Source organism: the organism of the source record quoted next, unplaced genomic scaffold (genome assembly GCF_019419815.1).
Source record: "Pyrus x bretschneideri cultivar Hongxiangsu unplaced genomic scaffold, Pyrus_bretschneideri_v1 Contig2, whole genome shotgun sequence".
Taxonomy (NCBI): domain Eukaryota; kingdom Viridiplantae; phylum Streptophyta; class Magnoliopsida; order Rosales; family Rosaceae; genus Pyrus; species Pyrus x bretschneideri.
In genome coordinates this window covers 4,625,607-4,639,701 of record NW_025999501.1, presented here as the reverse complement: position 1 = coordinate 4,639,701, position 14,095 = coordinate 4,625,607, and the positions used below count along the sequence as shown (strand labels likewise).

General features: G+C 38.0%; 1 protein-coding gene across 1 annotated transcript; it reads right to left on the bottom strand.

Moving 5' to 3' along the window:
* Nucleotides 1-8,541: 8,541 nt before the first annotated feature.
* LOC103962518 (serine/threonine-protein kinase PEPKR2) lies at nucleotides 8,542-13,016 on the bottom strand. The gene is given in 5 exon segments (XM_018651257.2): nucleotides 8,542-9,001; nucleotides 9,003-9,229; nucleotides 9,989-10,285; nucleotides 11,442-12,239; nucleotides 12,674-13,016. Coding segments are annotated over 4 exon segments (1,440 nt in total). The 5' UTR covers nucleotides 12,223-12,239; nucleotides 12,674-13,016; the 3' UTR covers nucleotides 8,542-8,866.
* Between the last annotated feature and the right edge of the window lie 1,079 nt (nucleotides 13,017-14,095).

Sequence of the window (14,095 nt, the reverse complement as noted above, 5' to 3'; positions counted from 1 at the left end):
AGACTACAAACGCGAGGCCTTTCAAGAACGTGGTGGAGTATGGTAAGCCATCAGGATATGCCAAGGCATATGAGTTTTTGGTGCCATCTTTTATGTCGTTCCCTTTGATGCACAGTAGCCTTCCGTTGGATGCCTCGGAAGGGAAATAAAGGTATTCGGATTCATTTTCTTCAAATGTGTCACTCAAGGAGCTCATGAACCAAGTGTTTCCCTCCATTGTAGTGTTGGCAAACCTTGTGTCTTTGAGAGGAAGTAATGTAACCGAGTTTCGGAGTTTCGAGTCTCGGGGTTTTGAGGCAGGAGAGAAGGAAGGAGAGGGTTGTGCATGAAATAGGATAAGAATCAGAAAGAATGAGAAGAGGGAAATGGTGCTGAGAATGGTTGAGTGAGAAAACCTCTTCTTTTTTGTGAATAGCTTGGCCTTGCTTTCCACTTCCATAATTTCTTGTGTTCAAAGTGAATGGCAAGAAAGGGCACATCGAGAGGATTTAAGAAATTTAAATAAAAATTTGACATCGAGATTGAGATTTTTTTTTGTTTAAATATTAACATAGCAACAAATGGATGTGATTATATTATTTGGGGTCAACGGTAGATATGCATACAATCGTGTGGTTATATTTATGGATAGGCAATAAGATTAACCGAAAACAACACATTAGTTTGTTCATTTCTTCTTTGCATGACGGGGCGCCGCCGGCCTGACCGTGTTACTCATGAGTGACAAACTTTTAGGGCATGTTCGGTGAGCATGATAGGATAGGTTATTATATTTAGGATTGGCTAGAAAATCCCCAATGAGGGATTTTATATTGGGCTGAAGAAATGATGGATATAACCAATTTAGAGTTCTGAGGAATCTGTGGAGATCTATAAAAGAATCTCTCCAATGATAGGTTATATACATTCCGGACTCTATATGAGGCTATATATTTAGCTATGTAGTATTTGATTACGCAGTAAATTTATTTTTGTCTTAACTTTTCTTAAGTTGATTTTTGGACATGTTGTCTTAATTTTTTTATGAACTTTTCAACCTAAAAATATTCAAATTTTAACAAAGTTATATTTCATCACTTATGCTAGTTATGCACCGTTAGATTAGGTTCTCTTATCTCAATCTCATATGTTGGTTTGTTTTGATCTAAAATCTAACAAGATAAGATTTCTTTTCATAACAACCATTGAATTGGATTATCTAATCTCAATCTCATCCATTGGTTTATTTATCTACCTGGCACATTCCTCGAAATCAAACAATATAATATTTCATTTCATAACAACCATAAGATTTCATTGCATTTCATGTGAAGGAAACCCCAAGTGAAGCTAACTGAGATCATGCAACACTTAATCAATATCAATCAAGGTCCTCTAAATCCCTACCAACGCTTCCTCTAGACAGAGTAAGGCCAACCAACCTTGTAAGTATCTCTTTGTTTCTCCAAGTCTCAGACCCAACCCTAAAACTAATAAAAAGAAAGGGGAATCAGAATACATTTCCTCGAGCAAGCAAATCAAGAGAAAAGGGAGAACCAGGCGTAGCCGGACCATCTAAGTATGGGGAGTGCCACTACTGCTTTCATTGTTCTACTATTGAGTGCAAGTCTCGCTCATTGAATTGTCGCGGTGATGCGGGAATCCCGACCTCCATTTCTATCCGTACGAGAGTCAGAAGTAGAAAGAGGAATGTTTGACGTAATAAGTAGTGTAGTGAAATCTTTGTCATTGAAGACTTTTAAGTAAAAAAATCCAAGATTTCATAGAAGAAGTAAAAATCGACGTGGTGGATGAACATGAAGCTCCAAAGAACCCCAACAATACAATGGGAGTTTTTAAGAAGCCGTTCCCTAGTCAAGCTCTGGTCTCAACATGTTAGGCTAAGGAAGTATTCGATTTCCAACACCATCACTACAATTAAAGCTATGAATACTCTCTGGCTTTGTGAGGAAGATCCTTCATAAAAATAAATAAAAAATAATTTTGGTCGAGTCTCAATAAGGTCATGAAAAACATTTCTAGTTATTTATCTCTTATTTTACCTATAATGGATTTGCCCGGACCAATACATGATTTTCTTTTAGTTTTTCTGAGATTGGTTCTTATACTAGGAGGTTGTACCACTTCTGGGACCATGATATGCATCACCAGGGGCTGTTTTTCTAATAGGAGCGCTAAAGCCCTTGACTCCATTGCAGGTAAGCTTGTTCTTCTGCGATATTTTCTTCTTCATTTGCATGGATCACTTGGTCAGCCTGCGCTTGAACAACGACATTCCAAGAAGCAACTTCCTATGGTATGGAATGGTCCCCTATTGATGAATAAAATCACTCGAAAGAAAGTAATTTCACCACTCCAAGGGCAAATCCATCTTTTTTGTTATCTTCTTTTATAGTCTTTTATTTATTGGTTTCATCCTGTCCGTCCCATTACATCTAGTGCGTGTCATAATTTTTGGGTATAAGCCCTAGCGCAAGCACTAAGCAAGTATCCCTACCCCTCCCTTCTTTTTTTCTTTGTTTTTTCTTTTTTACTTATTCTTTCTAAATAAAAAATAAAAACAAATAAAAAGTAGTACGTCTCTCCAAGTTTCTACTACTTAGTAGCACTTCTGCTATTCAAGCATAGAATAGATTCTGATCAAGCGGAAAAAAGCCCTATATTATTAGTAAGCTAGCGCGTCCCTTTCTTTCTCCAAGTCAAGTTTCTCGCTTGTTAGTCTCTTTCACTCAGGTGACTTCTTATTGGGTAAGTTGCCACTCGTTGTTCAATACCCTAACTATAGTAAGTAGCTTAATCTGTCGAGAAGAACCATAAGAGCTATTACTCACTACATCAAAAAATTTCCATTAATGAAAGATGTAAATCCATTGGAAACTAAAAAATACACATGTCGGATGAAATGGTTATTGCTATTTGCTACAATAACGACTCATTGGTTTAACTAAATAACTAAATAAAATAGATAGACATTTCTCTTCATCTCAGGTCAGGAGGCGAAGAAACTCATTCTCATACTCATGTGGTGGTTACAATTCAACCTACCCTTTTATCTTAATATCGAAAAATCCCTCCACTTTCACTCGTTATAGTATGATGAAAAAGCTCTCACAAGAGCAAGGTCTACTCGACATAAATTATGAAGTTAAGGAAACCTTTCACATGAATCTTCCACAAAAGTATCAACTAATATTATCAACTAATCAGAACGGTTCGTTATTAGACCGTGAAACCATTTATAGAAGTTCGTTGATATCTTCTTCTTATAAAGCAAATCGACTTCGATTCTTGAAGGTATATGTGCTTGGATGGTGGCTCAAGATCAGCCTCATGAAAACCTTATATTCCTAAGGAGGTTTTACCTTGTGGAAACGCACTTTAATGGAACTTTAGCTTTAGCCGGTCGTGACTAAGAAATCATCGGTTTTGCCTTATCTTTCTCTTTTAATGAGATCTCAATTCTAGCAACGGTTTCATTAGATATCTTACAACTAAAGCCCCTTTTTTTTTCGATCCTAGTTCCTCCACCACCGCGAACCCTAGTTAGATTCAAGCATGATACACTTGTTAGTTATTGGGAGAACCCATTGTACAATAGATGCCACAAAGATAGCTAACTCTATTATCGAAGAAATATGGAAACGGGCGACAGTTTGGCACCATATATTCGGGGATGTAGAAAGAGCAACTGTGAGAAGCGGAGGAGCAAAATAAATGTCAATACATGCTGCCAACAGTCTTTCTTTGGAATTATAATGAACGGGCCGATCGTCCCCTTCTGTTTGTTTTAGCAACTTATCCTAAAGTCTTCGCACTAAGAGCTCCTCGACGACGACAAAGGAACCAACTCTCCTGTCGTGGCGGGTTCACCAGAACCTGTAATAAACCATCATTTCAAACCATCATATTACAAGAAATCTTTGGATATCAATTTGAAGGGAGCGCTGAACATTAAAAGTGAAGTAGCTCCTACCTACAGGAGCATCTGCACGACAGTCGATACTCAGGATTTCGTTTAGCTAAGTGGCATGTATATTAGAATAGTCAAGCTTACCCTAATTTAACATCTACCTAAACTCCCAATCTACTTTTAAATAAACAAACAAACTTCTCTAGCTAGATTAGAAGATTAGTATATGAATTCCTTAGTTATTTTATTTCCGCATGAGTAAACCAAGCTACTTATGCCAAGCAGCTAACTTTGTGAAAAAGTAGTTTACTTACTTAGTGCTTGCGCTAAGGGCTAGGGTTGCTTTCTCTGTTGGTTGAATTGGCCACTAGGTGGAATCAGACCTTCGGCTCTCGATTGCTGCTGGATTACCTATATTGCTTGCATTAAGCTTTCTTGGCTTTCAGTTCTCGGAGATGCACAGGTCGTGGATTCCAAAGCCTAACAAGCCAGGCCCTATAACACCATGCAATAAGGACCTCATTGTCATGGAAGCCCTTTCCTTACTCCTCAATATAGTCTATGAGGACGTCCTTCTGACCCACTCTGATGTGAAGAAAAGGGCCAAAACGAAGCTCAAGAAACAAAGCAAACAAGGCCGCTAATTTCACCATCCTATGCTAGTAAAGCCTCGTTGGAACTATATGATATTGGTCTAGTTTCATAATTGGACGTTGAGAGTCGCGCTACGCTATGATCTAGAAATGAATTCAAACAAGGTTACATTAGGGCACCCAGCGTAATTGATCCATCTGCATTATTCCCTAATTGAAGCAAGTTAGTAATGAAGTATAGTGGAAGTTACAAATGCCCATCTCGCCCTCTGAAATAATTTGATTGCACATGAATGAAATGAACATGCACAGATAAGCTAAGTCTTGTATTTGTAGCATTTAAGTAACTACATTGTAATGACTTTACAATTTAGATCCATTTGCTTGTATATGCTTTCAAATAACAAAATTGTACTGCCCTTACAATTTAGGTATGTTGTTTGTTCATGTTTTTGGTTTAGGTCCTTGCACTATCAATGATAAATTTTATCACCTTTTTATGAACTTTTCAATCAAGAAAATTAACACAAAGCACAACATTTTTTTCTTAATAAAAAAACACACAAACAAACGGTCATTGTTTGTTAATGTTTTCTTAATCAAACAAATAGTTGAAAAATAACCCTTAATTTAAAATCATGTTTTTAAACTAATTAAAAAAAAAAAAAAAAAGGAACCAAGACTGGGTCCTTAATTTGGTGCGGATTCCCTGTTTTTTAGGGCTAGATGTAGCCTTAAAAAAAATATATAAAAAAAAAAACTCTAGGAGCATCGATCACCCTCATGACAGAACCATTAAACAACCCGCGATGCCATAACGCTCGTAACCCACCCACTCATCAAAACTACAACTCCTGCTGACGACATGCGACCCCACAATGCCATTCTGATGACCCCACAATGTTAAAATTACTCACAACAAGACCTTGATACCTCATGTATCGTTTGGTATGCAGACGGAACGGGACGGAATGGAATGGGACGGGACGGGACGGGACAGGACGGAACGGAACGGAGCGGGAGCAAAGATGTCCTCGGATGGAAACAAGGAGGAAGAAGAAGGAGACAGAGAGGTTATAATTTTGTGTTCCACGAATGTGGAACGAGTCGTTCCAGGGGGGTGAGGTGGAACGAAAATTCACCCAAAACTCGTCCCGTGGAACAGCTCGTTCTACCCGTTTTAAGCGCACCAAACGTGGGACGGAACGTCTTGTCCCACTCTGTTTCGTCCCGTCCCACGTACCAAACGGTACCTGAGAGAAAGAACGAGATCATTGCTCGCCAGATTGCAACCAACAATGACGATCAAGCATCGAACCGACAATCACCACCCATAACGACAACCTGACAACACCATAACCCATAGTGCGACCTAGATTTGAGAAAAAACTTGATCTAGAGAGAGGGAGAGGAGAGATGATTAAGTGAGGAGAAGAAGACGATGTAGTGATCAAGGAGAAACCATCAAAATGGAGGCACGAGCCTTCTTCTTGGACTTATAACCCATGTCCAACGATGGTTTACGGAACCCCTGTTATCTTTGAATTTCAATCCAACATATGTATCCCATCAATAATGTTGTTTCATCCCATCAAACAAAAACAACAGTTGAGACTTAAGTCCATTTTAGTGGATCGTATTGACACGTCCCGATCCTAATGTTCCATGAACATTGGGATGGTCACGTGCTAGTCGACATTCGAAGGTGACGCAAGCCATTTATGAATGCAAATGCTGAGAACATGCACCTAAATTGTAGCAAGATAAAAGAATGTGACGTAAATAATACTCGGTTCAAATAATTTTATTTATCATATTTGGTTCAAGTCAACCTTGTAGGTTAGTATGTATCACCCTGCTCTTTTACACAAACTAACCTACAAAATTGTTATAACACCACATATAAACTGCATAAAAGAGTAATTATGGTGAAGAAATTTTTTTTTTTTTTTTTTTAACAAACGATGATATCTACATTAAAGGGGGGAATGAGCTTAGTCCTACAATGGGCTAGCAATAATGTAGTTCAAATTCGCCTTTAGCAAGAATCAAACCTAAGACCTCTCACTTACAAGTGAAGAAAAATACCACTAGACCGTAATATTAAGCAACAAAAATTAATTTTAATAATGTCCACTCTATACATAGTGTGTTGCCACCATATGTTTTTAACAGTTAGTTTTATGCTTATGGTATAATTTGCTCACGAGTCAATACTCATGTCTCATTGAAACTTTGGGTTCATCATTCTCTTTAATTTATAATTATATATGCCAATGTGATTAGAGTAAGTGTATTTTTCTCCAATTAGAAGTAGGTTGTCTTATGTTCGTTTTTCACGAATGGTTAGTTCGATATCAAATTATTATGATAGACATATTGTATGACTTACCTCAAATCTCTCCTAAATGTAAAATTGTATCAAAATAATTATTTATGCTAATACCCAAAAAAAAAAACAAAAAAGCGTCTAAATTTTCTCTTTTATAGTTTATTTAATTATGAAATAGCCTAAAAGACTCTTGACCTCAATTTCTAGCTCTGCCACTGGTTACAAAACTTGTCTTAAACTAAATAACTTGTTCTACAACATAAAGAATCTTATCAATTAGACCAAAAGAAATTAAAGGTCTACCAATCCACGGTCAAATCCTGTAATATTATGTATACAAGAGTACAGTGGCATGTATTGTTGTTGTAGCCGATCATCCTATAATTAATGAATTCTGCCGTGCCCACGTTGCTTCTGAAATATATTTGTACTCGATGTCTCTTTTCTAAAGTTGTTGGTTTCCACAATCATTTGTCACATTTTTCATCCGTTAACTGGCATCAGTAAAAATTTCTTGCAACTGACATTTTAATTTTTTTTCAGGCACTTAAAAAGCACATCTTAAAAAATCACTTGAAATGTTTTTTTTTTTTTTTGGGGGGGGGAGGGTGGGGGTTAAATCACATGAAGTACCTTCTTTTTTCTTTTTTTATTTTATTAAATCACATGAAGTACTTCTTCTAAAAAAACTACCTTATGTTCCAAGAGGTAGTCAATAGGTCAGTCACGCTTCTCTTGAAGCAGGGTGTTTAAGCATCGATGAGGTTTCCTACTTCATTCATCTCCCCAACGTCGACAAGTATGTCATTCATCTTTTCCTCCCGGTTGGCGAGCTTGACCCTCTCTTCTCGCCTTCTTCTTCCAAGATTCGCATCGGGTCTGCCCGAAGGGCCTTATCCCTTATTCATCTGCTGGTCATACTGCTCGGTAGAGCACGACCATGGAAAGTTCCTAAGACAACTAGGTAGAAAACGTAACCAAATAGTTAGTGCTTTCCACAGACGGCACCAAACTGTTTACGCTGAAACTTGGAGGAAAAAAAAATTGAAATAGTAAACCCTTGGTGGACGTGGAATACAAGCTAAAATGAAATGGACCCAAAGATTTAAGTGATTCACCCTCAACATTAAGCTACATCCCTTTGTGGTACTCTAATTATTTTGACTGCAAGGCTAAGAAAATAGTGCTCGGCTAATGCATGAACTCTCTCTTCAGTCGTTCGTTCCCCATTCCAGAAGTCTTGCCACTAATAGAGGATCACCACATATTTTGATTGATGTTTGAGTAGACCTATCATTAAGGACCCGCGTCATAAAGTTGTCCATATGCCCACGTGCCCTTGTGCTCGACAAGATCGTCACACATTCTGGTTGGGCTGAGCTCATAGGCTGTCGTACCTAGCGCACGGAAGTATCTTCCTCTAAGCCCCATGGCCTTTGAGCTTGTCAAACTCTTTTGGGCTTTTCATGGCCCCTTTCTGGCTTGCACCACTACTCGGGCCTAAAAGTGCCCAGCATTAACACCTATATGCTACAAACCCATTGAAATGACCATAGATGGAAGGGGAAATAATTACCTGCGCTCAAGGATGCGACCATGGCCTTCCGAACCAATAACATGCCGTGCATTTTAATTTTCATGTGATCTTTTAACTACACTACTATACTAAGATCACAATCTGTGAACAAGTCACAGGTGGAAGGCCATTGCTCAAGAAAACACACTTTTTCAAACATATCAAAATACAATGCAGCATCCTATTTACACATTCATTCTGTACATGGATTCTCTCACTTCATCAGGTTAGAATCATTATTAGGTTGAAGGAAAGAAATATGAAAGAGAAAGAAGAGTTGTAGCGAGATTTCACAGGCAATATGTAAACGACACCCAAACTACTACCTCGATCCAGTCGACTTATGTCAAGTTGTTATCTTTGCTCACTGAAAATTACCCGGGAGGTTACTTTCAATTCCCCAGCTTAAAAACAGTGGAGATAATGATATTGAAGGTGTCAGGTTGTCACCAGGGTCAAAACGCTTTACAGAGGTTGTTAGCTTTCATGTTAGATGAACACTGCTGCTCGATTGGACGACCTGTTGGACCACACACCCTGCTCCGTTTTGGCTCAGAAATTCTCACATGTGAAACTGCAGTGGCAAGTGCAGTCCACTAAACCAGAATCGCCCCCATCTTCTGACTTGCAGCTATCAGAAGATGAAGGGAGACCTGAAGTTTCACTGAGAGAGCCATCTTCTGACTGGTTTAGACATGCCTTGAGTCTGGGTGGAATGACAAGCTGGCGAGAAGGTTCTCCTGCTGGGTTCTTCAATCTTGATTTAATGGTTAGTGCCTTTAGTGTTCGCTCAGTATAAAACAATATCCATGGATGCCCTGAGAAAACCCAAATATATGTCATTTGTTTGGACCACTAAAAATTGCAAAAGAAATACATAACATAAAGATCAACAGAAAACACAATGCCTTTGTAGCAATGTCAAGAGAGAGAAGTAACAAGGACAAAGTATTATAAATGTTGAGTAATCAGGGATGGCTTAACACTTGACTCAGTACTGATAATAATTTCTCTCCACGAGAAATTGAGCAAAAAGCTGCCAAATTGGCCAATTTCATGTGTACCAATTGAAGTATTTAAAAAAAATGAAGACTAAATACTCTGTAAGAGAGAAGAAAGATTTTGGTAAACCAAAATAAAAAGAACAAGTAACATAATTTATTTATAACTATATTTATAATAAAAAATTGTCATACAGTATTTCATTTCAGTCTGCTAGTTGGTCATTCCTTAAAAACTCCCAAAAGTATTACCGTAACTAGTCAACCAGCATGTGCGTAATTGTAAAGAATGGAGGGAAAGAAACGCATCTTAATATATTTCAAAAACACCACAGATGACATATCTGAGAACAAGCATCATATAGAAGGCAATGGTTGACAAGTTATAGAAGTAAATGTCCATCGACATGCTAATTAGTTGTACTTTTCCTCCAACGCAAAACAGATCGCATATGAGCAACTCCCAGCTAATGAACATGAAATTTTTTACAAACATGTGAAAGGGGTTGCATAAACCTAATCAAAGAGGTTGCACATAGTTAAAACTTCTAATATTACGCATGACCAGAAACTTACTTAGTACTTCATCTGCTGTTATCCGTACTGAAACATCCCTTGTCAGCATTCTCCCAATAAGATCCCGAGCAGGTTTCGAAATTGACTCCCATATGCCTGAATGGAAATCAAGTTTCACGTTCTTAATTGCCTCAAAAACTGCTTCTAGGGAGTCTCCTTGAAATGGAAGAATGCCAACCAAGAGTGCGTGGAGGAGGACACCAGCACTCCAGACGTCCACCTTCTCAGAATACTTTCCTAGCAAAACTTCTGGTGCAACATAAGCTGGACTGCCAGCCAAACCAGTCAGATTTTGACCTGCAGAAAGCATGAGAAAACATTGCAATCAGCTAATCAATATACAAAATAGAGGATACAAACTACTATGAAGATTTCCAATGAAACATGTCGACATCTTACAAAATTACCAATAAAGATAATGTTCTTTAATGATACTACTTGAACACAATATTGATAAATGAATGATCACAATGGAACTCAGGCTCCCACTTATTACTATCACACTACTTATTGGATCACGTCAAAAATTTGACATGGAAAGCTACCAGCCCCTGCCACTAGATCTAACAAATTTAAGTACCTAAAGTTGAGAGAGTGCAGCATCAACAGATATTGGAACGAGACCAGGAACTGTAAATGACATATCAGCACATTTCTGGTAAAATAATTATAAAGAAATATAGAAAGAGAGTCCCAATAAAATGATAACAGATGATAGATATATGTCACCTGGGTAAAAGAACCAAGAACTGAGTACATGTTAAGATCTCACTGTTGTAGTAGAGATACATAAGCTTAAAGGTTTAATATAAACTAAATACAGTAATTCAATCTAGAACAGGGCTCTGGAAGTTGTATCATTTCACAATGATGGACCCAGGCACGCAGCCAAAGGATAATACTAAAGCCTTGATAGCCTTTGATTTTATGTCTTTCCTGCATGGAACTGGCAGACAAACATGTATGATTATAAACATAAAGTTCAGTAAGAAAGTCTACCCGCAGAAGATAAGAACACGTATAAGAGCACTAAAAGTCTGACAAAATTTCTCTGTCTAACAAGATACAGTCATATGGCCTGCTCAAGCACAGTCACAGATCTTGCATAAATACTTCTTATATACAGGTTGAAGTTTAGTTTATCCTCCAGAAGGATACATGTCCTGATTTAATATTTCATTATTGTGTGAGGTTAAATGTAACTGGAAGGTACCATCTTACTAAGAATGCTACATTCTAAAAAATAAAAAATAAAAATCTTCCTTGAATGACCCTATCCTCACACCCTTACAAAGTGTGCTCTTGATAGTTGTTGATAATATGAACATGCATTTAAAACATTTTTATAGAGAATCAGGATGCTCTACGATCGGAAAACAGTTAAGAAAAACAAAAACATACAGTAAAAAAGCAGAAAATAATAATATCCTTGAAATAGGGGCAAGGTATTCACCATTTGATATTCTCATAGCCAGCCCAAAATCTGCAAGCTTTATTTTTCCTGCTTTTGTGAGAAGTATGTTCTCTGGCTTTATGTCTCTGTGCACTACCCCCATATCATGACAGTACTTGATAACTAGCATTACTTCCTTGAATATATTAGCAGCCCGTTGCTCTGAATACTGAACCTCCTGAATCATTTGATCAATTAGGCGCCCTCCAGAACACAACTCCATCACAAGATGAAAACAATTCGACTCCTCATACACAGCCTGCAATGTCACAACCCCTGGATGACCAGACAAATGCTGCATTATCTCCACCTCCCTATGAACAGTCTCCTCCCCTTTCTTCAGAGTCTTACATGCATACTCTGCACCACTAACCCGGGACTGACACAACCAAACCGACCCAAACTTTCCATGCCCAAGTGTTTCACCCGAAACATAATCTTCTTCAATCTTATTCTTCCTACCCATCTGGGTAGCAACATCTATACACCCTATCTTCCTCTTGATACCTCTTCCGGGTGCAACCAAAGACGAAGTTCCACATGGCGGAGCAGTGGCAATGCCTGCAAGCCTACTTGTATGCGACACCACAGGTTCAGTGCTAGCATCATCTTCTTTGCACCGCTTCTTCAACCTTGTAAAATCCTCTAGAGAATAATGCGATGTAAGGGCCGATGATCTAGAGTTGCACGACTTCGATGTCACATCTTCCGCCTGTGATGTCACATCTTCCAATGGATCTGGGTACGGGTCAGCCTCACCGCCTTTCCTCTTCTTCCTCATCAATTCAGAGTAACAAACTACTTTAATCCAGAAGCACAAAATCAGTACATTATAATGGCAATTCACGCTTCTGGGTTTTTTCCTACATAACCAAACATTCTTCTTTTTTTTCGCATCAAAACAATAAAAGCAATACAAAATTCAGTTCAATCAACTAAATTACACATTTTTTTGGCTACCCAGAATAGAAATCCAACATCTAAAGAATTCCACTGTCTTAGAATCAAATTTCGAGTAAAAAAAACAGACGAAAATCTCACTCAACTCCGCGACTACATTGTACCCAGTAAATCCAATAAGTAAAATTTTAAACTCAATAACAAGGCAAAAAAAAAAAAAATTCCGAACAAATAAACCAAAACCCAAATCCACGATTTCATCTAATGACCAACAAATCGAAAAAAAATTTTTGAACAATTGGGAAAAAGAAAGAAGCTTTGAGTTAACTAACCCAATATCCGTCACATTTCAGAGTTGTACAGAGAGATCGGAAGGAAACCGACAAATCGGAAACAGCCAGCGGCGTTCGTGAGCGAGGAGCGGCGAACACCCGCGACCGAGAAATCGAGAAATCGATCGAACCAGAAACCCTAGAAATCCCGGGTTGCAAGATATGATGAGGGAAATCCCCAATGTTTTATTTGGTAACAAAAATAATAAGAAGAAGAGAGAAGATTGAATATTTTTATTTATTTATTACGTCGAAAGGTTTGGTCGGGGGTTTTAGTGTTTTGCGCCTTTTTACCTCTGCCGACGTGTCCTCTTTGTATACGACTGGTTTCGGAATCCAAGGGGTAGGAATGGAGTGCGCTTTGGGGCGGATCGGGTGCGGGCGGGAGTACAGCGGTGAAGGTGGTAAATGAGGCGGTGGATTTGGTGTGACTTTGACGACACTTTTGGGAAAGAGTGGCAGTGAACTTTTGACGCATGTGATGTGAAAAGTTGTTTGGCATGGGCGCCACCTACACGTTGTAGTCGTGTCCTACATTGTATAGTATTACGTTATTTTGTTAAAAGTAATGTTACAGATACTAAAGTTTTAAAAATCAAATTTGTATACTGAATAATATGTCATTAATAAAAAATTAACATGTTAATTAATGTTTAAGTAATAATCTAACTATCAACAAACACATCTTTTAGACATTATGTTGTTAGTTAAAAAATGAGAAAATTGTAGTAACCGTCCCTCGATTTTAATCAAATTGGAGCAATGATTCATCAATTAAAAACACATGACCATTGATCCTTACCTTATCAAAAGATGCAACTATGGTCCTTTTTGTCCACTTAGTCAGAATTCCGTCAAAATGAGTCATGTTGGAAAGATCATTGCTACGATTGGGTAAAAGTTGAGAGACTATTGCTTCAAATGAGTTCAAGTTGAGGGACCATTTCTCTAATTGGGTTAAAGTTAAGGGACCATTACTACAATTTTTCTCATTTGGTTATCCATATTTGCCTGTTAATTCAATCTCATGTGCGTGGCACTTGACTCGTTTTGACGGAAGTTCTAACTGAGTTGAGGAAAATGACTATAGCTACACGTTTTGATAAGTTAAGGAACCAATGATCATGAATTTTTAGTAGAGGGATCATTGCTCAAATTGGATTAGAGGGCCTATTACTACAATTTCCTCTTAAGCATTTGTTTTGCATTGTTAAAGTGTTTTTTTTTTTTTTTGGTTAACAACGGGGCATAGACTTGAAAGAAGATCACGAGGCCACGAGACCCTAGCTATATATGCAACTAATAATTGACTGACAAGAAGGATGAGCTTGCTCAAAAACACTGGACCCAAACTTCATAACAAACCCAAACAAGCCAAATCATCAGCAAAAAATTCTTTTACGATAGATATGACGAATTTCA